Genomic DNA, 26,986 nt, shown 5'->3' with positions numbered 1-26,986 from the left:
CATCAGAAGGAACGTATGGGTTTGGGGTTACAGTAAGTACCACAATACAGAAGTTGGAAACTACTGAGACAGATTGATTGTTGTAGTCTTTTCATGTGATTTGGTGACAATGAGAAAACTAGAATATTTGCAGCCTTGTCCTATTACAGATGTAATCACTACATATGACTACAGATAATGGAACAAGTGCACATATAACAAGGTTGTGGTATTTTGCAGCATGGCAGCTCTTGGTAGTGCCCCACTGAAGGAGGTTCCTGGGTTAAAACCCCATTATGGCTGCACTGCTCTCATTATCTCATTATTAGGAGGATTGATTTCAAATAAAGGCTAATGTAACATAATAAACTGAATTTTCACCATAATTGACTTCTCCCAAAGTTATGTGACTTGGTTAGTTTGAGGCATTTTATTGAACCATGTAAAATTGGAATAGGCCAAGACTAACAAGCATCTACAGTATACTTGTTACAGGATTGCCCACTGGATTTTAAAACAAGTAGCGAACTGGAACTCAGTGGCATACAAAATAAGAAGTGAGATGTTAATAGGCCTTTTTCCACAGGAGACATTTTGACATGTCACAGTAGGAAAAGCACAGGTGTACATAATGAAATGAATGATGGCTGCTTCAGTTTCAAAATCCTGGTATTGTGCACGCTAGCTCACTGTCACACTCATGACTTACTGGGACAATTGAATAGAACAGAGCCATCGTCCCAAATGTTGTTTGCCAGGGCCTGAAACGTGCTTGCCCTACTTATATGCAAGTTTAATGGACTTTTGCTCTTGTCTGGTAGCACCCTAAAGGACTTCAAGAGGATTTAATATGAAAGGGAACAAGTAGAGCCAGTTTCTTCTTTTGTTTTGCCCATTAATTTGAATCAGACTATTACAGCCTCCGAAACCTGTTGGCTATGTGACTCTCAAACTAACACTAGTTGATTCTGTGCAAATGAGATTCTCTTAAAATTCCCGCTGACGTGAGACTAGAAGCAATGCTGTGATGAACAAAAAATTCCAGACTAACTTTCTAGAAAACGCTGCTGTAGATATGAGCAGGACAGAGGCCAAGAGTTTTAGTTTCACTATTAATGAGTGTTTCAGTTGCTTTTTCAAGGACGTGCAAACACACACGCAACACAAAACAGTTCAGTTGTGACACACTATAAAACACCTTTATATACATTAGAAAAAACAACAAATAGCCTACTCTGGAATGGTACAAAATGTCAATCATACATCAGCTGTGAAGTTGGATAAACTGGATGACTTTAAAACAGGAGCAAAGGGGTTGGCTTGCAAACAAATACAAAAATATTTCTGATTAAAATGGAGAGACACTGATGTACTGAGAATGGGCGACACCATTTCCTTTCATCATCTTTCCACCTGTCCCTCAGAATCAACACTGAAATGACACGACATGTTAAAAAGAGCTCAACTCCAGCGCTTTACTCAAACAAATCCAGGACAGTGAGGTTAACTCAGAGGAAGGACGGAGAGGAAAGGATGCTGGACATTATTTTAGCAGGTGGACCAGCAGGACTGGGTGGTTCAGTTTGTTGTTCAGCTGAGAAGTCACCCTGGGTCAAACTGCTTCCTGTGGCCTTTTTGGTGTCATAGTCACTGTCGCCCTCTTTAGCTGGGAGGGTAGTAGCCCTGGTTGTAGTTCCAGGTGTTCTGGTAGCCATAGCCGCCGTACTGCGGTTGCTAGAAAAGAATCACAACAAACACATAATAAGGTACACAGAGCATCTTGAATTGTACTTTGACATAGTATACACACCCTAACCCGACTATAGCCTCTGTTTACTTTCAGTTAAACCATTTTAGGTACAGGTGAAACTGTTTTAGCCACATTTTTATCTATCTATCGATCGATAGATATCTCTTTCTGTGGTTCACTTACAGATTTCCTAAATGTTTCATCCAAACAATCATCTTGTTTACATCTAAAATCCCACCTGGTACCAGCTGCCGTAACCCCCGTAGCCGGCCTGTGCGCTCATGTCGGCGCCCATCACGGGAGGAGGGGGAGTGGTGATGGGGACATGCGGCATGGTAGGTGGGACTTGTGCTGACACGGCAGAGCCGTCGTCACTTTTGCTCAGCTTCTCTGAGTCCTCGTCCCTAAAATTCAAATTATTACAAATTATGTCTGTAAAAAAATAAATGCAGATTTTATTGACAGCAGAACAACATCAATGCAGACTTCAAAGCTTATTTGTATTAAAACGATGATCTCGGTTGAGTGAGATAAATCTTCATTAAAGTAGACGGCACTAATATCAATGACACTTGATTCTAGACAATTCGTGCAACATGTGGATGTGTACTGGAAAAAAAGGAACTTATTTTACACTGCTGGCAGATTTCATTTAGCTATTTTAATAAAACATGTGATTGTAGGACTCTATAATTGACAAAAGTGCCCTAAACTGTATTTTAAATCTTTAATTTGACACTTCTGCACAAAAAAGTTGCTCATTAACATAGAAGCCTGTATGATGTTCCCAGTCTACAAAGCTAACGTGTGTATGTACTTCATTTTTATACATTAAACACATGAGGGGTTATTAAACAAATCTGATGTATGTTGCTATCATTTAAATTACAGTTGTGTGAATTCTTAATGAATTATTTTTCTTGTTAAAGAAACTAGATAGCATTTAATTGAATCTAACTGAGTGTTGAAAAAGGACTGATTTGACTTGTGGAATGAATCTGGACCTGAAACCAGTCCAACATGAAACAAGGGGATCAAACTAAATACTATTTATGACACTCAAACCTGCTATTTTATGTTAAACACTGCCAGTTGAAAAATACGTTTCTTTTGAACTTTTTTTTTTTTTGATCAGTTTAACTTTGAGTTGTTCCTTCTCCTCTCACCCATTCTCAGCTCCTCTCTTTGTTCCACCCAGCTCCTTCAGCAGTTTCTGGTGCTCTTCATACACAGACAGCACGCTGCAGAGACACAAGACAATGAACGGTCTGTTAGATGCCATCAGGGTTTACACGACCAATTGGATTTAAAACATTTAAAGACTTCTGTTGCACTCTGACCTCTGGATAGAGTTGCTGTAGTCCTCGGCGAACTGCAGGCCTCTCTGTGAGAAGAGGATCTTGGTGTGTGGGTCGAGGGGCGCTGCCAGGGCTCGTGTCACACACTCCTGCACCACTTCAGCTGAGGGGTCCCCCGACACCTCCAGCTCCAACAGGTTCATGTGCAGTTTATCATTATCCTGAGGGAGGACACGGAGAGACGAGTGGAAAACGCAGGCAATTAAAAAAAAGTTACTACGTGTCTTAAGTACTAAGATTTAAGGTACAAGCATGAAGGTACATTTTTAGTTTGCTCGTACCACACAGTACTCGTCACAAAGAATATGAGATGCAAACTGAGCGTGGCTGATGGACAATCTAACCTGAAAGCTTTGTGTATAATCTTATACTGGCACAAAATCAAAAGGGCAAGAAGGGCTGAGTGGAGATTGATCAAAACCCTGTGATGTTAGTTAAATATCTCACCGGACTGATCTCCAGCGCCTCCTGTAAAACTCTGCGGGCTCTGCTGGGGTTCCTGCCCAGTTTCAGCAGCAGACGAGCCAGCTTGATGGAGTAGAAAGCGTGTAACGTGGGCCTCTCTTTGGATTCGTCCACCGCCTCCCGCAGCAATGCCTCTGATTGGTCCAGCTGGCCCGCTCGTCTCTCTAAAGCCGCCCTGCGAAGACGGACCACTGCCAACCCTGGTACGGTTTTCTCAAGGGCCTCCAGCACTCGTCGAGCCTCGGTCAAGTCACCTGATGGAGAAGATGAAGGAGTTTCCATGAGTGTTCTGGCTACAAAACACGAAATACAAGCGTCCATAATAGTTTCATTAAAAAAGGACTCTGATGTGTTGGATCAATTCTATAGTTTTGAGGCTTTGTGATGTTTTTGCATGAGACAGCTTCATAATGATGTGTTTCTACTTATTTAAATGTATGCAGGAGGATAAATATTAGAAACAATGCATTCTAATTCAACAACATGCTAAAATCCAGTTAAACAACAAACACTTCAGTGACGCTGTCAGCAACTATTGCATTTAGACTGTTGTATTAGATTGTATTACAATGCACAAGTGTTGATCAATAGAAGCATTATGGAGTAATATTTTTACACGTGGGTCCCCATTTTGTTTGCGGGTGACGCGATACACAATCCTACCAATGGTTTTACACTAATCCACTGATCTACATGCAATGGTAATGAGCCAAGAAATGCAGAAAAGCACTAGCAAAGGCAGGGAAGAGCTAGCTAGTAAACATGGATGTAAACAACAATGCAAGTTTAAGAAAATCTGCTTTGCAAATGTTTTATGAGGAAGGACTTCAAGGATACACCAAATGTTGGTGAGTAACACAGAATATAAACAGAAACTGTTCGGTTACAAGAAAACTCCATAGAGCACCTTTAATGTGTTTTTTAATTTTTAAAGAGCTCTATAATGCTCTGGAACTCCCTGCCCGAGTATCTGAGGCTTGCTGAATCAATGGCATCTTTTAAATCACTCTTTTCAAAAAAGCTTATTAATTCTAGCACACCCTTTTATTGCCAACATGTCTTATCTGTTTTATTATTAGTTTTATCTTCATTGTTGGGGGTTTTATTTCATTTTCTTTCTGTATTATTTTAACTGCCTGATTTTATTTGCCTCAGTCCTGAAATGTTTTAATCCTGGTTCAACCATGTAAAGCACTTTGTAACTTGTTTTTGAAAAGTGCTGTATAAATAAAGTTTATTATTATTTATTCAGTTCATGACCTGTTATACAACCAAAACAAAGAAGTGAAAACCTGTCAAATACAGCTTCGATTTAACTGAAATAGTTATTACACGCTTACTATAAAAACTAAAAGCAGAGAATAAGCAATCAACAGGAAGTATTTGTCTGTTGTGATGATGATGATTTAACCCTGTGTAGTAGAACTAGATCATAGTCAACAAGTTGTTCCCTGCCCTGTTCTCTATTCATTTAAGGGTGGACACACATGAAGGTAAACTTGATGTGGAATAACTATTAGTCTCTTTCACATCCTTTGGTGAAACTACACTTAATATGCCTCCTTTACTTTCCAGTTTTACCTTGACTGACATTCACTGACTCTGTTAACATCTATTTCAGTGATTGCATCACAAAGTAATTTTAAACGAAGTCAAATCAAGTCAAATCGGTCAAGACCTACTACTGATCAACTGACTACTACTACTAAAAGTAAGACCTACTTAAGACATTTAACAAGGAAAGGAAGGAAGGAAGTTGTGTTTGTACAGCGTGTTGGTGTTGTGTCGTACCGTGCCTCTCCTCGAAGGTGGCCCACTGCATGTGGATGTTGGGTTTGTACGTCAGGTGGATCTCACAGGCTCGTTTGTAAACGGCCCGTGCCTCGTCCACACTCTGCAACTCCAGGTACTGCGTGTACTGAACAACACATACAAGAACATGTTACACAGCGATCATATATACACACAAACTTTTCTTAATAATTTGGCCTTTAGGCTCACAAGGATACATGCACACTGTTGTAACTACCCTGGTCCAGGACTCCTCATACAGAGCGCAGGCAATCAGGCACCGCTCGAAGAGGATGCGAACCCTATGGTCGTCGTGGGCAACCGCAGCATCCTCTGATCCTTCCTGAGGCTGGGCTGTGACCTCTGACCCCTCTGTGGCTGCCTGGTTTGGATCTAGTAAGAGACAATGGTGTCAAAACTGTGAACGCTTTCAGATGTTAACACAAATTTTGTAGAATCCCCAAGACTGTACGATGCAGGTGACAGCTGACAGTATCTTCATTATGTCATCACCTTGGTTGGGGTCTTTGGTGTCATTGTTCAGCTGAGCGATCTCCCAGTCCAGGTAGGAGTGCCAGGCCCGCAGCTGGAGGCGATCCAGTGGCTTGACGTGGAAGTAGGGGCGTTTGATCTATAGGCCAGAAAAAAAGAAATCAGTTTCTGAGGTAGCAAGTGATGAAAGTGCGTAATGAGTTCAATAAATATAAATTTTAAAAAAGACAACAGAACATTTCCAAGAAAAAGAAAATCTAATTCTAAGTCTTTTGCTCTAAAACAGCAAACAAGAGTAAAAAAATTATACTGTGGACAATTTAACTAGAAAGAACATTAAGCATTAATACTATTTTTGGCCTTGAGCACAAAGGCAGACATACTGAGAAATTGGATTTCGGTTTTCAGAAAGGTCTGGATATTGAACCTCAATATGTTTTTAAAACCCACTAAAATGTTTCTGCAGCACAGAGTATTGAAAATGTCAACTACTGAAAGCTGGCAGTAAATAAGGGCTCAAATGTACTTATTGTCTGATCAAACAGTTTCTTATTTAAAAGTTCTTGTACAAGTGCCTGTTTTTCCACCAACATTTAACATTTGAGTTTGACTTCTTTTACCAAATGGAACAAAAAAAATGTTTTTATATAAAAACATGCTGTTACTCCTCAAAGTAAGGTATCAATAAAGTACAGTTTTTCTATCTGTACCAAAACTCAGGTAGTGCCTGGAAAATGATTTTGTTGTCATGCCTTGGTTTCGACTTTCCAAACAAACAGAAAGACAGTGAATGGATGAGAGAGGGAGGAAAAGCACAAGAAAAAAGCCAAACTCACAGCATCTTCAAAGTGCCATCTCTTGCGGACTTCTCCCTCGTTGTCCTGGTACACTTTGTCCCTGCGAACCAGCACTTGTTCCCTAATCTTCTGCATCAATTCCTCCTAAATTATAAAAATAAATATTTGACCATAAAACTTCAACATTACACTGAAATCCTGTCAGGGATGAGTGTGAGGCAGTCAGACATTACTCACCGTGTCTGTGCCCTCGGGTGTGGCGGGCTCTTCCTCCCCTGGCGGCCTCTCCTCCTCCTCCTCCTGGGCCTGTTCAGCACGCTCTGCCTTCTGACTCTGGCGGCACAATGTCCTCAGCTCCTCGTACTCGTCCAGGGAAAGCAGCTCTTTGGGCTCATGGCTGTTCAGGTGTTCCTTGAACCTGACGAAGAGGGCAGAAGGACACAAAATGAGATTAATGGGAGAAGAAAATAGCGAGAAATGGAGAAAGAGAGGGGTGTTCGAGTAAGAGGAGAATATTTAAAAGATCACGATAGTATGCTGATTTAATGTTTCCCTAAAAAAAAAAAAAAAAAAAAAACCTATGTGACTGAAAGCATGTTGGTGAAATACGAACACATTAGATCATGACTTTCATGAATAATAGACTGAAAACAGCTGAAAATATTAATTATCTGAATTATAATAATAGTAAATCTGGAACTGACAATAACGCATTTACATCAGTATTTTTGTCTTCTATAAATTTACATTTAGATTGGCATACACACACACTTGGCCTGTGTGTGTGTGGTCTTACTTGTCGTAGTGGGTGTTGTAAAGCTGAGTGGGGACTTGGAGGACTCTGTCCAGGACGGCTGTTGCGTTCCTCATGTTGCCCTGCTCCTTCTCCCACTCAATATAAAGATCCCAAAGCCGGTCTGAGTGGAAGTCCAGACCTGCTGCCTGAACCGCTTCCTCAAACACGCTGAGGGTCGAGGTTGGATAACAATTAAAACTTGACAACAGATTTCACAAACAGCAGCTTATTTGCTTTTTCCTGATATTTTCCTTTTTATATTTTTTTATATCTGTGCATGCCAGCATGAACATGAACTGGCAGCATAATCCCGCCCCCCCAACAAAATCCAGGTAAAAACGATGAGTCTTGAAATGTGCATGTGTGTGAGAGTGTTCATCTACCTGCGAATCCGCATGGGCGACTCAGGCAGGTTCATGTCCAGTGTTCCCAGCAGCAGATTGATGTAGTGGATCCACAGATCTACACTCAGAGGGATTACCTGGAGACCCTGAACACACACCTGACAAAACACATCACAACCATGAACATTAGCTCATAAAAAACACTTCCTTAATACACCTAGAATTATTCATAATGGTGTGGGGAAGAAGAAACACAGACTTGTAAACTCTCTCTCCTGTTTTACCTCCTCTGCTTTGCTGTTGTACCCCGCGCGGCGCTCCAGATCAGCAAATTTCTTCCAGTAGCCGTAGCAGAGCGGGTAGCGAGCGAGGAAGGCCACTAGCGCTCTGCGTGACGCTGTGATGTGACTCTGAACAGATGAGAGAAAATTCAATGTCACGTGAGGCTACAGCAAGCTTCCAGACCAAACATGTTTTCTGGCGTCATGGCACACTAGAAGTCAATATTTCATCTGAACCCCATTGGTCCTCCTCTGTCTCTCAATTGAAAACAAGAAACACACACCTCTTGCTCGCAGTACTGCAGCAGGTTGGTCCAGCTGGTGAAGTCTTGAGGATTGTCGTGGGCGGCCTTCCACAGACGCTCAAAGTCCGCGGGCAGTTCTCCCTCCTCGTCTTCTGCAGGTGGAGGCATGGAGAAGGAAGCAGGGTCGGGGCCTACGGGGGCCTCAGGGGCGCTGCCGTTCTCTTCTGACATCTCTGTCGGAGGCGATGCAGGAACCTCTGAAGCCTCCATGGCTAAAGATTTGGTAGATCAAAAGGTAAATAAGTCAGACAATCTCCATTAACATAACTGAAGGGCATTATAAAGGTAAGTCTCTCTAGTACACTACTACTTTTCACCATAACTTTAGAGTTTTTTCATTAAGCTACTAGGAACATAATTTTAACCGGAGGTGGCTGGCTGAACAATTTATCAGTCACACACTACTGGGGTGAAGTTTTCACTACTGACCATGGATGACGGCCAAACAAAAGCACAAGAATGTCACAGCCAGACATTTTAACATACCTTCAACCTGTGGATCAAAAACTAATTTCGATATGATACAGGTATTTTCACTAAACAATAAACGACTGAGAAGTTTATGAACAGTTGCTTCAAACTCCAGTTTGCTGTGACGTACTGTCACTGCATGATGAAAAATCTTAAACCTTGCTACACTTCCTACCCATATCTATTCATTTGCTTAATTTTCCTGAGGTGTGGTGGCAGAGGAAACACAGACTCTTAGTTGATTGTTTGGGACGGATACACTTACAAGTTTGGATGATATCAAGCTTGTTTTTTTTAAAAATGAAAGTTGAAGGCGCTTATTGTAAGGTAAAACTACTACAAAAGAACGTTATGTGATGTGATTCATTAACTTTCTAGTTCCTCCGCTTTCTAGACAGTTTCGTGGAAAAGGGCCAACAGGTGTTCCAACAACACAACACAACACAACAACAACAACAACAACAATGTGTGAAAACCCCACGCATTTGCATACACACATGCTACAATTATTATTATTACAAACTATAAGCAAATCAAACAAATTACTTAGACCCTATTTGGGTGTGGTGTGACTGATTTGATAAAAGTTAAATCTTGAAAGATTACATTAAGCAGTCAAACCAGTTAAGCAGCTGAACATGGAGGTAAACCTTCTGCTGCCTGCAGTTTGTGGTCCACACATGACTAAAACATCCAACAAAACAAAAACTAAATCGGTAGTTTTCGGCTTTTCTTTTTGTCACGCCTTCTGTCTACACCTGCAGAGGTATGTTTCATTCATTAAAAGCTCATTGCTCAGTTTAGGCGGATATGTTCTCCACAGCAGCGCTGCGCTCCGATGTCTTTGAGTTGTTGTGGACATATTATAAGCAATTAGTAACAAAAGGTGATAAGCAGCCGCAAACCACGTTGTTACAGATAGGAGGGTACGCTAGTTAAAGTTAGTTAACAGAACACTGTGCTGTTTCGTGGTGTGTTGAAATCACGTTAGCCTAGCCTAGCTTAAAACAGGTCCGATCGAAGGCTTTATTCTAAATGCTTGCAAATGAAACAAAAGCTCGGCGATATCTGTGAAACCACAAAACGGTGCATTGTAAATTAATTAACGTTAATCAAAGTACCTGTAGACTCTTCAAGCTCCCCGTTGCCGCTCATCTCCTCACAGCCTTCCGCCGCCATGATGGAAAAACGTCTCGCTTACGTCATTCATGCGCGACAAGGCGCTGGTGAATATAACTTTATTTACTTATTTAGATCAAATAACACATATTTTGGCATGGAGAATGTAGTAATTCATTCTGAACGATGTATTAAAATTTTAAAGAACTTTCTTGTTACCAAACTCTGTTCTCAAATTTGAAATAATGTTTTTTACTTCACATGTTACAGTAACACAAACACGGTTTAGTCAAACTGACTTTTTTGTAAGTATTACTACAATTGACTGTGATTAATACCTACATAAATGTTAATTTTCTAATGTTTTCTTCAGATTTTTATGTTATATGAATGTATAATTTTTCATTCTTATAATAAGAAAGATATTAAAACACAATTTGTGGTACCAATAAGGTTTCCCTTCCCCTCTTATTAACTATCTTAAGTGCAAAAGAAAAACCTCCCTGAGAAAGTTTTTCAGATTTCTGCAAACAAGAAACTATGGGCACACTCACATAGCCAAACTTGAATAAAAAATTTTTAAAAAAATCAAAAAAAATCTTCCTTCTTGTTTAAAGATGTGTGTGTGGCACGTGTATTTACTGCATCTTGTTTTTTTATATTTTATATGTTCAATAAAAAGTGGAAAATACATGTTTTTGGTTTGGTTTTCTTAACATACTGTTTGCCTCAAAACTGCACATGAGCTTAGTGTAACTGCAGGTTCAGTACTGTTTAAGGTTTTAACTAATTATTACTTTAAAGTGAATACAATCTACAATCCAGTCTTGTCAAAAAACAACTGATGTCTCATTAAATTACAGAAACGTAGTTAGGAAAGAACAAAATTCAATCAAAACCAGGGACTTCTTTTACATTTGGTCAACTTTATTTTCACTTGGTCTCATCTTTTGAAGTACATCTGACAACTTTGAATGACAGCTGAAATCTGTTCCTTCACTTCCATTTCCACCGATTCAAGCCATCACCAACAAAATCGTAGCAACATGTACATTTATGATCATAAAAACAATCAAGAAGACAAACTCATAGAACAAGAAAACTCCTAAAAAGGTCAGATGATTTCACTAGTCGGGACATAATCCAGAGTTTCCAGAGAATCATTTGAATCTTTACGACTGCTCAGTCTGCATTTAGGATTTAATTTTGTGTAAATCAGAAGAAATTTATGTTTCCTAGTGAAACACCTTTCAAGGATTAGATTTGACTTGTTCCAAATGACACACTGGAAATCCTGCACGGTCCCGACATCTAGTAACACATGAAAATCTAAACAACTTTTATGTTCTCACACTTCCTCAAGTGCATTAAAAATAATCTAGTAAACAACGCTGGAAAAAGAACTCAATAAAACAAAGAAAGCACGTCAAAAGGATGATCCACAAAATCAGTGGTTCAGTCCCCTGAAGCGATTCCCATTGCCATCTTTGCTCAAAAGAACAGCTGAAAATCTCTCTGTGCAGCAGCTGAACGACCTGATCACTTCCAATGTGAAGCGATGATATTGAATCATTTCCATGCACACAAATTCATCGCTGACGGATTCAGGGAGAGGATGAAAGTAAAGTGTGGAACCACACAGCTGATTGTTGGCAAGCCCTCCCCAAATATATGAAATGTGGCACGAGTAAAACAAGGTCGATCTCTTAGCTGATTTTAGTGCTTGGCTTAAAAGAGGGATGGAATGAATTTTTTTGAAAATTATCAAGTCAGAAACAGAGGAAATCACCAGCAGGTGGAGCATGTGCTGAATGTGAACCTTTATTTTAAATAGCAAACAACCCCCCCACAGTGATCTTTCTTCTTAGGCCGGCGTGGACGATTAAAAAGAAGACTGCCCGAATGTTTTCTTTCTTAAACCCAAAGATTCATTACAATGGTATGATTTGAGTTGCTTAGTTGTCATCTATCTGACAAAACGTTACAAACATAATTATCTATCTAGTAGTAACCCTTTTTGTTAGGTATTACAGTGCGACTGAACACAACAGGGACATGGCAGAGACGTTACGTGGTTCAGTTTGACTAACAGGTCAACATGGGTTTATGTGTGTGTGCAGGGATGAAAACTGCACACACACAGCCAGTGTGTGTAATTAATTTGTTGTGTGTGTGTGTGTGTGTGTATATTTATGTCCTTTATTTTCCATGGTGGCTATCCTGTAGTCTTGCTGTAGTTAGTCGGGGGTATTAGTGCCTTGTGTCTGGTTCTCTCCTCCTGTTCAGCCCAAATCAGTCATTATTTTCTCCTCCTCCTCCTGTCTCCATGGTTACTGAAGAGTCACGGTCCAATCTACCCCTGCGTTCATGCCGGGCTTGCGAAGCGTCAACACTGACATGGAGGCGTCAAACTCAAACTCTAGCTGGCTCTCCTGACCACCTGCAAAACAGGAAAAGAGAAAGTATTAGAGAAAGTGGACCTTAGGGAGAAAAAGGTATGCGAGTCTCACCTCAGAGCTTGTAAAATCCCACATAACCAAACAGATGATCTTTAAAAACCATGGGATAATAAGAACGGAGGGTGCAATTCGACTGGCTGAGAGTCGGAAAACAACCATCTCCAGGAAACGGCACCCAAGTTGAAAACATTTGCACTTGCAAATGTGTCACACAGCGTATTTTATAGGTTGACCACAGCAAACCTTTTCATAGCCATTTTCTAACAAGACTCTCACACATTAACTTCTCCAAACCTCTGTCTGAAGAAGTCCACACAAAATGGTGTTTGAGCTCCAAGACTGAGCAACAAACACTCGATATTATAATCTGAGGAAGCAAGTTTTGATTTGTTGGTACATTAACAGCTAAAAATAAATGAGACCTGAGAAGCCAAGATGATATTCCTGAATAATCAAATCATAAAATTAAACATCTTCAATCGCCTAACAACTTCTCATTTGGCACTCAAAAATAAAAACAAACAGAAGGGCAGATTCAGTTCCATGTTGCCTATAAAAGAAACTATTTAGCGACCATCTCTTTAGGGCAACTTTTAAAAAGTGTGTTCACATTTATTCAACCACTGTACTAGAATGTGTTTTTGATCATTAAACTATTAAAACAAAATGCAGCATACGGTCTATAACTTCAAATGAATCAACATGTGAGGAACTCTGTATACGGCACTCACCAGCAGACTTAAAGGTAACCTTGCTGGGCTTACTGGCTCCCAGTATGACAATGCGTTCAATCCAGGAGCGGGTGGAAAACTGGGCATCTGGAGCCAGGTTACTGTGGACCGAGCAAAGACATTTAAGCACTAAGACGTTTCACAATACAAAAATTATAAAGTAACCCCTATAATACAAATCATAAATGGTTCCTCGCTTAACTTAGTACCATATCTTACTCCTATTCTTAATGTCGCTGTTTTTCTTTGCTGTTACCACAAGAACCTTTTACAGAATTCCGTATTGCTTGTATAGTATCAGCACTTTTAATATCTTAATTTGTCTCACAGGGTTTTTATTGTGTTTCAGTTTTATAATTCTATGTTTGTGACACAATAAAGATCTGATCTGTACTGAAATATCTAAGAGCCTATTTGAGGGTGGATCTTTACTTGAAGAGAGGCAGGTTTTCTACTGAACTGAAACAGAGAGAATATTCATCACTCACACAGAAGAGAGGATGTTGTTGGCGAAGGACAGCCTCCTGTGGATGAAATCCTTCTTTTCATAGTTGAAGGTGTGGCCATCGTCAATGTAGAGCTCACCCTCTGCAGTTCTCTGTCAGACAAAAGGTCAAAACTTCAAGTATGACCATGCCATTTGGCACGCAAACATGTCAAAAATAGCAGTGGATGGACAGTTGTGTCTTGCAGATGTCATCAGGGTATGTACAGTTGAGTTACCTGGGGGTTAAGAGCCACATATAAAGTGTAGGGATCATGCTCCATACAGGTGGAGGACCTGCGAACTCTAAGCTTCCTGGGAATAATGGAGCCGCCTCGCTGGAACACAGGGATCTGAAAAGACAGAAAGCTCTCTATTAAAACCAGAGGAAAGGAGGAAAATACTAACTATTAAAGGATTTGGAGGGCCGCGAAATGTAGAAATCTGTGATTGTAAATTATCCCTGAATCTTTACATGCAGACATGTAGTGCTGTATGAAAATACTGTGAACATCTTTGTGTGTCTTACAGAGCTCATGGTGACAGGGATGTAAAGATTCTGGGCCCCATTGTGCTTCTGGAAGGTGTGGACGTCAAACCAAACCTGAGGAGAACACACACACACACACACACACAGTTAAGACAAGGTTTCTTCAAGAACAAGGACACCTGAATCTGCAGTCATGTTACTGACACCGTGTCCTATAAAAAGACCTTTTCTTGTGACCATTCAACACCAGAAAGATACAGCAACTGCAAGATGTGTTGAAGCCTCTGTGCTTCTTCCTCTTACCTCGTCTTTGCCTGGCAGGTAGGCGGTGACTCCCCTGGCTCCCTCCTCAGTAACTGGGTGCACCAGCAAGTCTCTCCCTGCAGCAGAGTTAAGTAACGTCAGTGGATCTGATGAGCGTTTTGAACCACGTCTACCTTACTGTAATTCTAGTTTTTTTTATCTTGTACCTCGACTGTTCCCACGCTAAACAGGAGCGAGCCACACCCAACACATGCCATCATTATGTCACAACAGCACACAGTTATTTGTGTGCACAGATATGGACAACTAAGCTGCAGAGATTCTGCATTTAATTCAATCAATAATTGGAGGCAACTTTGACATAAGACATTGAGAGGTTTTTTTTTTTTTTTTTTTTATAATCAAACAGATTTCTTGATGGATCTGTTCAAACTAGGTAGACATTAAGGCAGAGACATTAATAGGAGTTTTGTGACTCACCGATCAAGAACTCGTCATCCAGAGCGAAAGTAGCAGGATCCTGAGGATACTCCACCCACAGTGGTCTGCGACAAAGACACACATGTGAGCAGAGCTGAGTAACATGATTTCACAATATTTTCTTTTGCATCAAAGCATATTACTGAAATTCAAATTCAAACCAACAACAATGTATTTTTGTGCATTGGGATATTTTGCATAATTATAATTCAGATAAGGGGACACATTTTGTTTTGAATTTCCATTTCTCTGTATTAGGGAAATAAGACACCTATTTTCTGTAGTACACTGCAGTAATGTGTGATTACATGACATATTAATACACGCTGGTATTCATGCTCTGTTTCGTCAGATTTAAATCACTGATGAGATCTGTGGGGCGTCTAGCACAAATGTATTAACTCGCCACATTATTTTATTTTCCAAATGATGTTTGTACAGGGTTTGAGTCATTACTTGTTGTTTAGAAATGATCAATAGGAGCAAATATACTGTACGCCTTAGGATTTGCTAGCAAAGGCTTAATCAATTCCACACTTATTTTAACAGGAAGTAGTTAGTGTAAGGCTACTTCAAAAAGAGTAAAATGATCTCTAGTTAGACACCTAAGATAAGCAGGTATCTGTATTTGATAACTAAATTTATGCCACTTTGGTGATGATTTTGTAACTCACCATTACAGGTAAGATAAACATGAAAGAGACACAGTCAAAAACAATGTTTCTGTCCTCCTCACCTCATGACGGGCTGTCCAGTGCGGTGTGCGTGATAGAACTGCTGGTACCAGTAGGGCAGGAGGGTGTAACGCTGGCGAACAGCTTCACGGATCAGTGCTGTGTTTTCTGGGCCAAACAGCCAGGGCTCGCGGCGGGGTGTGTCCAGGTGGGCGTGGGCCCTGAAGAATGGCTGGTAGGCCCCCGTCTGGTACCAACGCACCAGCAGCTCAGTGCTCGGAGACTTGAAGAAACCACCAACGTCCGCTATAAGACAGATGGGGTCAGTATTAGTGTCAGATGTGGGCTGTTCAGAGCCTGATATAAATAAAATGTCTTGGGGAAGCAAAACAGCCAGACACAACCTCTTGAGATCTTCTATTTTTAGAGCTTATGGCAGGAACTGGAGGGGAATTAATGTGTGCTTTTTTTGTACTAAGATCAACTTTATTTAATGCAGGTGCAATGACAGAAAACACCTGATCTGATCATGAATATGATGATGAAACTGTTATATACAGTATAACTGCAGCTAGATTACACAGAGAACCTGTGCGCTCACCATGGTAACACCTCATGCAGTTTGTCAGTGCACGTTTCCATGACAACATTAACAAAACACTCTAGGGAGATCTGATAATTTTTGAAATACCCATTTTCCCTTTCCTTCAAAAAACAGTTTTAGTATCACAGTTCTGCTTAGTTGTTTCTAAGTTAATGTGTGACATGGTGTTAATGACAATTCAACATGTTAATGAGGGTAATGGTGCATATAATAACCCTTTCATTATAGTTAAATGAAAAAAAAAAAAAAAAAAATCTGCTATAATTTTGAACCTGTTGGTTCAGTCCAGACATGACTGATTACAGTTATTTAAATATTCCTCACAATTATGATTCATTTTTTTGCTAATAAGACAAGTTGCTGCAGAGTGTCTGTAGTAGCTTCTGTTCCACTTCCATTTCACAGTGTATTGTTTTTAAGGGTTTATTTCATCAAATTTTTGCGTTGAGGACTATGTCCATATTCTAAACTAGTATCTATTACTGTATAAAATAATGGTGTTCAATTTATAACCATGTGGAATTACAGTTTCCAAGAGCTTTTGATATCATGAGCTGCTATACTAAATTCACAGCAATATGATTTGATTTTAAAAAAAGTCAGCCACAAAACATTTCAGCCGTTCTCTGAATATTTTGTTCTTCAGGCACAGTGGCCATTTTAGGCTGACCAAAGGGACAAACCACCAGTGTAACAGCAGACTGTAAAGCTTGATAACACTCACCACCACAGAAAGAGATTCCAACCAGGCCCAGGCTCAGACACATGGGTATAGAGATCTTCAGATGGTCCCACTCAGCAGCATTATCTCCGGTCCACACAGCACCTACACACACACACACACAAACACTTTTAACACTCAAGGTCCTGTGCTAAAATAGCCAGACACAAAAAGGTTTCTAGCACATAACCCACCAGTGTTGGACGAGGGTTAAACAATTTTCATTGATACAATATACAGTCTTTGGCTACAGTGTAATGGCTTTTGTTTTTTTAGTATGCTTTAACTTAGTTTCTCTTTTAAAAAAACTACAACAGAGGTTGCAGGTAGAATGAAAAGGAAAAGCAGTAAAGGGCTTACCATAGCGCTGTGACCCAGCAAAGAAGGCTCTGGTCAGGACAAATGGTCGCTCAACTCCTCCTGACCTCTGGATCAGACCCTCCGCTGTGGCCATTTGCTGCAGGTTGTACACAGGATGATCAGTGGAGCAGAGGGGGTATTTTTTACACATACGTGATTTTTAGATCATATTTTGGTTCTCTTTCAAAGCAATTTGTGAGCTATGACAGCATAATCATATCATTAAGATCCCACATTTAATTCCCACTGCTGGAAAATGGTAGCAGAATATCAAGGAAAAGTATGGTGATATATTCACCTTTCCAAAGTTGTCAAAGTTTAATGGCTACGGGTGATTTTATTTTGTTAATACATTGATTTGTGTTCAGCACTGTTCAGCTGGTGTCTGTGCGGTACTGACACACACTGGAAATAACATTCCACAGTCATTTTCTCCCATAAATCAACTACAGTGATTACATTCATGCGTAAATACTCACCCAGACTGAAAAACATGAAGAGGATGAAATGCAAAGCCTAAATTATCCAGAACTCAAGGAAATATCTAATAGAAAGGTTCCGTTCTTTACACAAAGCCACAGACGAATGGTGTGCACTCACCACATAGAAGCCATATATGTTGTGCACGTCACGGTGCTCCCAGGCTCCGTGCACTGCGTCCTTGTGCATTGTGACCTCTGGCCCGTTAAAGACCGATGGCTCATTCATGTCGTTCCATGTGTACAGGTTTTCCATGGAACCCTGGAAAGCAGACAAAGATTGTGGATGTAACTCGAGGCCAGAAAAAAGATTATGGAAAATGTGCCATTTTAAATCCATGAACAGATTCGATAAAGCTGGGCGCAGAAATTACAAATGAAACGACACTTCATTTCCCAGTTAAACAAAGGTTTATAAAAGAATCTGGTGTCATGCTTATCAATGCACGTTCTTCAATCATTGTCCTTTCTTGTAGAAAGCTGGCAAACAGCAACAGCCAACAAGCTAAATCTTCAGTATCTCACAGATTAATGACTTTAGCTGAGCAACAGTCAGAGAGAAGTGTCCTCAAGACTCACCTCATACTGATCGTAGGTGAACATGCTGGCCCACCAGGCCCTCATGTCTGCACGGGTGAAGTCTGGATACCCGGCACTACCTGAAGGACATCAAGAGGAAGGGAAAGAGAAATATTCATTGTAATAATGAAGATGTTTCTCAGTGAAGATCCAGTTCATAAAGTATATTTACAAATGCATTTTCTACGATTGATGTTGAGTTGTCAGTTTCTTACCAGGCCAGCACCAGCCCTCGTAGTCTCCACCATCTTTATTCTTGATATAGAAACCCCGAGAGCGGATTTCATTATGGATCTTGTAGTTGCTGTCTATTTTGATATGAGGATCCACAATGGCCACCATCTATATAAAAAAAATAAATAAAAAAATTTATATTCAAATTTGAGCAGAAAGTCTTAAAAGTGTAAGTCTTGTCAAGAAGGGGCCTGCAGGTAATTTACTTGACTGAGATTTCAGGTAAAGTGAGATGGAAAGCAGCAGAATAGACACTGAAGAACTTCTGGCAAGAAAACCCACGAAACTGTGGATCCTAACACTGAGTGACGTTGGAGTATTTGTCACATTTACCTTGCGTTTCTTGTCCAAGAGACCCTGCAGCATTTCCTTAGGTGTTGCAAACTTGTGTGGATCCCAGGTGAAGTAGCGCTTGCCATCTGTGTGCTCGATGTCGAGCCAGATAAAGTCATAGGGGATGTCGTGCTCGTCAAAGCCCGCATCCACTGTCTGCACGTCTTCCTGGTCGTTGTAGTTCCATCTGCACTGGTGGTAGGCCAGAGCAGCTAGGGGAGGGAAGGACTGGGTGCCTGTAGGACGACATGACGGGAGAAGCTGAGACTGAGGAGGTCAGTCAAACTCTGATCTTTGATTGGACTACACAGATACCCATACTGGTATCAGGTAGTAAAACATGTTCAAACCTTATTGTGACTTTTAAACTGATCCAAGATCATTGTGTTAAATGTCTGAACCACTGTAGCTCTTTAGTAATTAATTAATTATGAATAGAATTTAATTTAAGTGTAAGAGCAGGGTTTAAATTTATGAATGAATTGTGTCTCTTCATGAAAAGTGTCAGTTCTTGAATCTGTGCATTAAACATAATTAAGTAGTTGATATTATTGAAAAATGTGGCAAATTGCTTCTGATAAAACAGTTCCCCTGCACATGAATACAAGTCATGAAGGATCTCTGAAATTGAGACAATTTAAGACAAAAACATTTGTAAATATTTTTGTGATGCCATAGATGGATTAGCATTTAGCAGTAATGACAATTACCTCTTTGTCCACAAAAAAAAAAAAAACTATTGGTAAAAACTATGCTTGGTAGCTTATCAGCCTTTGTTTTAATTGGTCAACATTTTATATTACACAATGTAACCAGAGCCAAATGTAACAAGCCAGAAACCAAACCAAAGGAGAAAGTGACACTTTCACAGCCTAACTACTGGAAGCACTCCTGGGAAAACATGGGAAAGAAACATTAAGTGTCTGTGCGAATAGCCTGTCATCGATCTTCCTACCTGTGAGGGAGGCATACTGAGAGAAGACGTCTTTGGGTGTTGGTCCCAGCATAATGAAGACATCGATGATGCCACTTTCAGAGATCCAACGCACATCTGTCTGCGGCGTCTCACTGGAGCCCTGCACATAATCCAGCATTTTCCCAAACACAGTCTGTAGAGAGACAACAGTGAGTGAGTGAAGCTCTGGGCTTTTGTGCAGCAGACATTCGTTACTGGCTATTTTCGGCCAAAACAGTCCCAGGAACTAAGGAGAAGAAGAAAGAGGGACATACCTTTCCAGCTGTGTTGGAGCTAATATCCACCCAGGTCTCAGCAGCATTGAGCCAGAAGATGCCTGTGGTCCGCTGGCCGTTGTGGGCCAACATGACTGGGACAGCGCCATAAAGGGCCATAGGGTTATATAGCTCGTATTGGAACACATCCAGGTTGTAGAGTCGATATGGATCTCCATTGCTGAAACAGAAAAAACACACACCAAGGCTTCACCCAATGCAGAGAAGACTACACTGACAATCATGCATGTGCCACCCAATGTAAAAGAAAATTCAAACTCCATCTTCATTGTGTATGTAAAATATGTCTTGTTGACACTCACTCTGTTGTTTTGAGTCTGAGGGTGTCTGCATGTTCTGGGATGCCGTAGACGTGCTCCACCCCTGGCAGCGAAAAGTCTAAACTAATGGCAGATGGACCTGTAAGGCCAGAGCAACCAATTATCAGTTAGAGGAGGTAAAGTAGGAAGAGATGTCAGTTAACCCCAAAAACATCATCACCACTTACACAAGACTAGTTTCAGATATAATACTAAAACCCCCTCACACACATGCAGATATTATGGCACTGGTAATTAAGCAAAAATTATATATAACTGAAAATATAAGTAGGATTTACCATTAGGTTTGCTGTCCGAGTGTGATTTAAACGTTTCCTCCCACATCCCGTCTTCTACTTTCTCTTCCTCTTCTTTTGGTGTCTGGCAGGCAAACAGGGAGAACAGTAACGTAATTTAAGTAAGATCTAGGCTGAGATACAGCGTATGAATGGTGTGTTTAAAATAAGAAGAGGAAATGAAACGATTGTAGTGTGTAGTACCTCGGCCTGGTTTGCCGGATCAGCCTCCTCTTTCTTCTCGGCCTCTGGGTCTGCCTGACTGCTCCATGGTACAAAGAATGGAGGGAAGGGTGGGGAAGGGGATATAGGAAAAAGAAAGACATGTCACTTTGGCAAAGTCATGCCATCTTCTGATGAGGGACAATATCGGAGTATAATTAAACTATGTTAAAAGGAAATGGACATACAAACAGGGAGGTTGGTGAATGCCCCCTGACTCCACAATGACAACTAACAAATACTCTACAAGGTCTTGAATGGCTTAACTTTAATGACAAAGGGAACTGAGCAACTCCCTACCTTGTGGCTATTTCAAGCTAGGTATTATGGGAAAGGACCTCTAGAGGCTGCGACATATAACACCCACAAGGCTCTTTACAGAACCAACTAGTATCCAGTGGAGCCCGCATATACCATGGTGCAATCGAGGCCATGGCATTGCACCAAAGACCCCGTCGAAGCCTTGAACTGCTAAAAATCTGGTAGTCACACACAGCTGTGGAGGTTCATGATCTGTCGTGCCAAAATGTGTTATGAAAGCCTGTTATATGCCATATTCACATTTCAGCGGAAAAACAAGCCTTGTGTTGCGCCTTCTGTGTTACTTCACGGAGGATTCTTGCTGTGAGTTGGGAGTCTGTGCAGCTAACTTATAGGCAAATAGCAATTTCTAAATACTTAAAAAAAGTACTACACCGATTTAGCATTGCACTACTATAACACCGTCAGACTCACGATTGACAGTAAAAAATTAAAAAAAAATTAAAAAAATGATCTCAATTGATGCAGAACCAGATGCTTTTTTATTCCTTACATTCTTCTTTCTTGTCAAAACATGGCGCCTACATTACCCAGAATACAATGCGACTGCCAACAGTTCAGCCAGAGATTTGAGTGTGTTATGCTAGTAGCGGCTAATGTAGCCTCAAGCTGTTAGCCTCAAGCAGAGAGGAAGAGCAGGCTATAGAGGTCTAGTAAGCTCACTTCTTTCTAACTCCACAAATTGCAAAATTTGGAATTTTTTTTCCATTTTCAAACTTGTAGTCAGCTCCAACCGACGCTGACTCAAGTGACATCAGCTCCCTCTGGAGCCATAAAAGGCTTTTTTTTTTTTTTTTCCTTTAAATTTATTTATTTTAAACATATGCAGTAATAGCTACTCCCCAAGACCTGTAAACAGACTTTGATGTGTAAAGTTCCTCTTTAACATTAGTTTCTAAATATACCAGGCAAATGGACTTTTTCAAAGACCTACAGGCCACAATGTGAACGTTAACAGTAGTTAGATCAGTACTGAGACTCAAACAGCATTTTTTGTAACAAACCTACCTTTTAACAAAATCTGAAGGCTGATATTTTGCCCAGCAGACGTTTTCAGTTTGGTCTCAATATGATGATTTGTTATTGTACAGTTTCACTCAGTAACACTACTCATTAATTTAGCCTCCATCTTAAATTGCAACCACACCTCATACATCAGTGCAAGCCTGTCACTATACACCACAAAGAACAACAAGGAAGACGCCTACAAAAGCTGTTTTTCCACAATAATGAGAGTACGGCTTTAGAGCTCAAAAGAAGCATGGTCCCAGAAAAACTGCAGAAAATGTCCCAATTTAGAGAATTTACCCCTAAAACTGAAATGCAAACTGAAGCATAACCACAAAGAGAGATGTTGCTGTTGGGTTTGGGAGCTGCGCTGCATTACCAGTAAATAAGACACAAACTATCTGGTGGGACACAGACTACATGTGAAGCTTTGCTTTTATGTGACTTCTAAACTGGTCCACACCTGCTGCCACTAGTAATTATTTTTTCTATCGCAGTTAGGTCTCACCCTGAACTGAGAGAGTGTGACAAATAATTTCAGTTAACATAACCGGTTTAGAAACACAGTCAGTCATGCAGTTGCAGCGTTAGATCTGCTGGAGTGACACTCTGATTTAGTTAATCGGACGCTGATCTGACAAGACAGTGGTGCACAGTGAAATCACTGGTATGCTCAGCAGACCCTACATCATTCAGGTGAATGTGTATTTTCATGATCAGGATGATTTTGTCTTTGTTTCATGAAATAAGGCGAAAAGTCAACATCCTAAGTGGCTATTGTTGTTTAAATGATCCTTCGAAAATATGAGGATGATAACTGATCCCTTAATTCTGGATTGGATTAAACACTGACATGCACACACTCAACCACACCCCTCTCTCACTCTCAGTCACATTGATTTGAGGGTAAACACTGTGCTTGGTGTGATGAGAGTCCCTAAATTTCTGGTCACTATTGGCAGCATTAGCACAAGGAACAGAATACACACTTACAAATCTTAAGGGTCTTTACCTAGAGAATACCCTCTTGATATTATCCCACACGCTAGCCACTGTGCTAGTTACTTTATAGGAGAAACTAGGATGATAGGGAGAAGAGGACAGAACAACGAGTCAGAGACAATACTCAAAAAACAAACCATTTCATGGGAACAAAAATAGAAATCATCCACTGAGTGAGGATGTGGATTAAAAGAGGGCTGACATTTGTAACTGTGTGTGCATGCGTGGTTTCTCACGTGTCCTTGCGCATCCTCAGGTGCTCAAAAGCCAGCAGGCCGCGCGAATTCAGCGACATCAGCACGTCTCGCCCTTCCATGATGTCCAATCGAAAGGGCCTGGCGCTGACGATGACCCTCTGAGACTCCGGCCCCAGAGACAGCACCACCCCGTTCTCATCCTGAGACAAGAGAGACAGGCTGAGGCAGCGAGAGGAACAGGAGAGGAAGTTAAGAGAGGAATTAGGTTTAGGAAAAAGAAAAGTGAGGGCAAAAACTGAAAAGGTCAGTTATTATCTACTCACTATCTATCTGCTCCAAACTTATAAATGCTGTAGGTTTTCCCTTATTAAATCCTACCAAAGCCAAAGTAAACTTATCTGAAAAGGCTGGCTCTTTTTCAAGTGGGCTCTTTTGTTTCACTGGAAATATTCATATTCAGAGTAACATTCCTGCTACTGTGGGTACATGCCTCGACCTACAGTAGAACATGTGGATGTTTGTTTTCTTCAATATTTAGAATCAAATTAAATTCTCTTTGAGATTTTCTTTATCTGTTAGGTGTTACCGTATTCACATCTGCTTTGTTTGAGACACATTTTTCCTCAACAGTCCTTTTTCACAGCAGACATTTTGACCTGTCAGAGTAGGAAAAGTACAGGTGTTTTTGTAATTTTAATTTACACCTGTGCTTTTCTTCTTACTATGACTGTCAAAATGTCTGCTGTGAAAAAGGTCTATATCATTGTAGTCTTTGTCCATTTTGCAAGTCTGTTACTATTAACTATTGTAAATCTGTCCGTCCTGGAAGATGGATCCCTCTACTGTTGCTCCCTTTTATTCCCTGTTAAAGCATTTTTGGGGAGTTTTTTTGTTGTAGGACAAATTTGTGATTTTGAGCCAATTTAATAAAATTGACACACACAACCAGCAGGACTACACACAGGGAGAGTTAATTTTGCCTTTTCAGATTGACCCTGCAATATCAAACCTACACCCACACCACACAGTCACTAACACCCTTGGGAGACTTACGGCTCAGTAGGTGGCTCCCTGATGAGCACGTCTTGGACCTCGTAACGAGGCTTCAGCGGCTTCAGCTCGTTAATCTTCACCCTTGTTATGTTTCCTTGGAGACGGTAGAGCTCGAGCAGCAGACGCACCTGAGAGACAAACACAGGAGGGGGGGCATACAGGAGAAGCAAAGGAGTGTATAGAGGAATTTCATTATTATCTCAGCAAATGGGTTCAGCCAAGGGCCTATTTTTTCACCATTACACAAAGTTTGCCATATTAGGCATTTGGTTTTGATACAGCTAGGAGGGGAAACTGGCAACTTGTGCTTTCATGATAGTATGAATACTTCCACTGAAATTTTACTAAGCAGAGAGGCTGATCTGGGAAAAGGCTTAACATATCATTTGTGTTAACAGTTGTGATTTAAAGTACACCCACAAGGCATGATGTTAAACAGTTCCTTATGCCTATGGCAGCCATGATTTCCGCATTGTGAACTGCTTTTCTATGTGTGATTTACCTTATTGTTGTCATTGATGAGCTGCAGGGTGAGTCTGGTGTTGGTCAGCTCCATGGTCTCCAGCAGGGCTCGATAGGGAGACTCACCAGGCTTCAATGCTCGCTGACGCCTGTTTAAAATTTAATAACAAGAGTGGACACCATTGATAAATCAGTACCTGTGAGCTTTTCTTTGGCGACACTAATTTTTAAGTAAGTAAATGTATTATTTTTCCATCTTGCACTCACTTGCAGAAGGCACTCTGGTCACAGGTCTTGAAGTTGCCCTTGTCCACAGCCCAGGTCCCACTGAGACACACGGCCAGCCAGAGCACCAAGACAGGCGCCATCCTACAAAGAAAATCAAGGAGACAACCTAAACTGAAGAAGCCCACTACCAGTCACCTCTCCAATTCATTGATGCACATTTGGTTGAGCAATGTCCAACTAATTACCCAAAAAGACCCTAGGCAGACTGCAGCACGTATACAGGAGTTAAACTTACACAGAGCGCACACCCAGACAGCAACCCACACCCGGACTTTGATCTCTCTGTGGTGGTAAAATGAGTCCTCAAGTGAAAGGCACCGAAAGAAAATGTCACAGGTTGCTAAACCATTTCCCGTTTCCTCACCCTGCTGCAGCTACACAGTGTGCATATATTAACTTTAACTAAAACAGGATCCAGAATCCCATTTTTCATGTTAGACCCTGAGCCTGCATGCACAGACTTATTTCCAGCCCTCGTACTCCTGTCGAAGCCGGGTGATGTGATGTGCTTTGAAATTATGCCAAGAGACAGTATTAGCTAACGTATCAGCTAATGTGGGCTAAAGTTAGCTAGCATTCAATCGGAAATCTGGAACAATACATTAGAAAATAGGCACAAAATATTAATTTGACAACAATAATGCATCAGTCTTTTACAGACGGACTAACGCCTGATTGTCTGACAGCAGTGTTGTCGTTAATTCCCTCTTTGGATCAGGATATCGTGCTAATCTTGCTGACAACGGTACAGGCAGCCTGTCAAACCGTTAATTCAATTGAGGGGGTGATCTCGACTTTTCCAGTATCATTTTCCGCAAGCGGCCGTTAAACCCCGAAACAGTACGTTTGCTTACACGTTTGTATACCCGCAGCGATAATCTCTGGCCTCCGGCACACTGATATTATATCAAACGAATGATAAATTCACGATGAAACAGCGGACCTGCTTTGTCTTACCTTTCAGTGAAGGTGGCCATCTTGATTATGCTCCTGTTAGACTCCGCCCATTTCACTCCGCAACAAAGATCGTTAAAAAGTAAGATTCTCAACAACTGACTGAAATATTTATCTTTTTTTAATAAATAATACAGATAACGTGAATTAAATTATCCAGATTACAACATTCATGTTGTTGTTTGTTTTTTTTTTGCTTAATCATGATGTTATCTGTTTATCTGATCGATGATAAAGACATGATGTATGAATTTATCCTCTCAGGCACGGACACGTCATCGCCAAGCTCCAGTCAGAGAAGCGGATTTGTCCCACTGCTTGCACCAGAATGATTTCCAACCGATGCAACGTCCAAGAGGTGGAAACACGTGTAGTCTAATGCAATCCCATGCAACAGCCCTGCAATAAATCTTAACTTTGTGAATATGTATAATAAATTCAGATTAAATAAAGCAGTGGTTCCAAACCTGCGGATTCCCCAAATCCAAAGGGTCACAAGATGATTTATTTTGTTATACAAAATCGACCTTTTCTTACCTTTGACCTTCTTCTAATTTCTCCTTCTGCAGCTTGTGAAATACTGTCTCCTATGGCTTCTAATTCTTTCATTTGAGAAGAAAAAACTAAATCACTTCTTGGTTGATCTGCCACACTATATGCCATAGCCTGTGATATGGGGTTACAAGTAAACAACCATCACATTATTTTAAGGGGTCACAAGCAAAAAAGGCTGGGAGCCACTTAAAAAACAAGATGTTGATTCAACTCTATGGTCATTAGTCCTCCCTAAATA

At 40.7% G+C, this 26,986-nt stretch overlaps 2 protein-coding genes across 4 annotated transcripts; both read right to left on the bottom strand.

Moving 5' to 3' along the window:
• Window positions 1-1,151: 1,151 nt before the first annotated feature.
• Window positions 1,152-10,095, bottom strand: si:ch211-114c17.1 (pre-mRNA-processing factor 39). The gene is made up of 15 exons (XM_044205185.1): window positions 9,951-10,095; window positions 8,338-8,570; window positions 8,057-8,182; window positions 7,812-7,930; window positions 7,429-7,596; window positions 6,870-7,050; window positions 6,672-6,776; window positions 5,857-5,974; window positions 5,582-5,736; window positions 5,344-5,470; window positions 3,535-3,806; window positions 3,070-3,248; window positions 2,896-2,970; window positions 1,968-2,133; window positions 1,152-1,713 (listed from the first exon to the last, which is right to left on the bottom strand). Exons 1-15 carry the CDS (start codon window positions 10,006-10,008, stop codon window positions 1,642-1,644), a joined length of 2,154 nt encoding a protein of 717 aa, XP_044061120.1. The 5' UTR covers window positions 10,009-10,095; the 3' UTR covers window positions 1,152-1,641.
• A 759-nt stretch (window positions 10,096-10,854) lies between these two features.
• ganabb (glucosidase II alpha subunit b) lies at window positions 10,855-26,343 on the bottom strand. 3 transcript variants are annotated; one of them, XM_044205179.1, is made up of 25 exons: window positions 26,197-26,343; window positions 25,219-25,320; window positions 24,992-25,100; window positions 24,490-24,617; window positions 23,476-23,655; window positions 23,250-23,315; window positions 20,891-20,948; window positions 20,690-20,771; window positions 20,394-20,490; window positions 20,071-20,251; window positions 19,796-19,949; window positions 18,841-19,076; window positions 18,489-18,615; window positions 18,274-18,353; window positions 17,816-17,956; window positions 17,216-17,312; window positions 16,859-16,960; window positions 15,593-15,836; window positions 14,857-14,921; window positions 14,416-14,492; window positions 14,152-14,226; window positions 13,862-13,975; window positions 13,627-13,736; window positions 13,139-13,239; window positions 10,855-12,388 (listed from the first exon to the last, which is right to left on the bottom strand). In XM_044205179.1, the coding sequence occupies exons 1-25, from the start codon at window positions 26,214-26,216 to the stop codon at window positions 12,279-12,281; spliced, it is 2,856 nt and encodes a 951-aa protein (XP_044061114.1). In that variant the 5' UTR covers window positions 26,217-26,343; the 3' UTR covers window positions 10,855-12,278. The 3 variants fall into 3 exon arrangements, with proteins under 3 accessions (XP_044061114.1, XP_044061116.1, XP_044061117.1); XM_044205181.1 differs by having other exon boundaries at window positions 26,094-26,197; XM_044205182.1 differs by lacking the exon at window positions 23,250-23,315 and having other exon boundaries at window positions 26,197-26,341.
• Between the last annotated feature and the right edge of the window lie 643 nt (window positions 26,344-26,986).

This window comes from Siniperca chuatsi, linkage group LG8 (genome assembly GCF_020085105.1).
Source record: "Siniperca chuatsi isolate FFG_IHB_CAS linkage group LG8, ASM2008510v1, whole genome shotgun sequence".
NCBI classification, from domain to species: domain Eukaryota; kingdom Metazoa; phylum Chordata; class Actinopteri; order Centrarchiformes; family Sinipercidae; genus Siniperca; species Siniperca chuatsi.
This window is presented reverse-complemented; position numbering and strand designations above follow the sequence as displayed.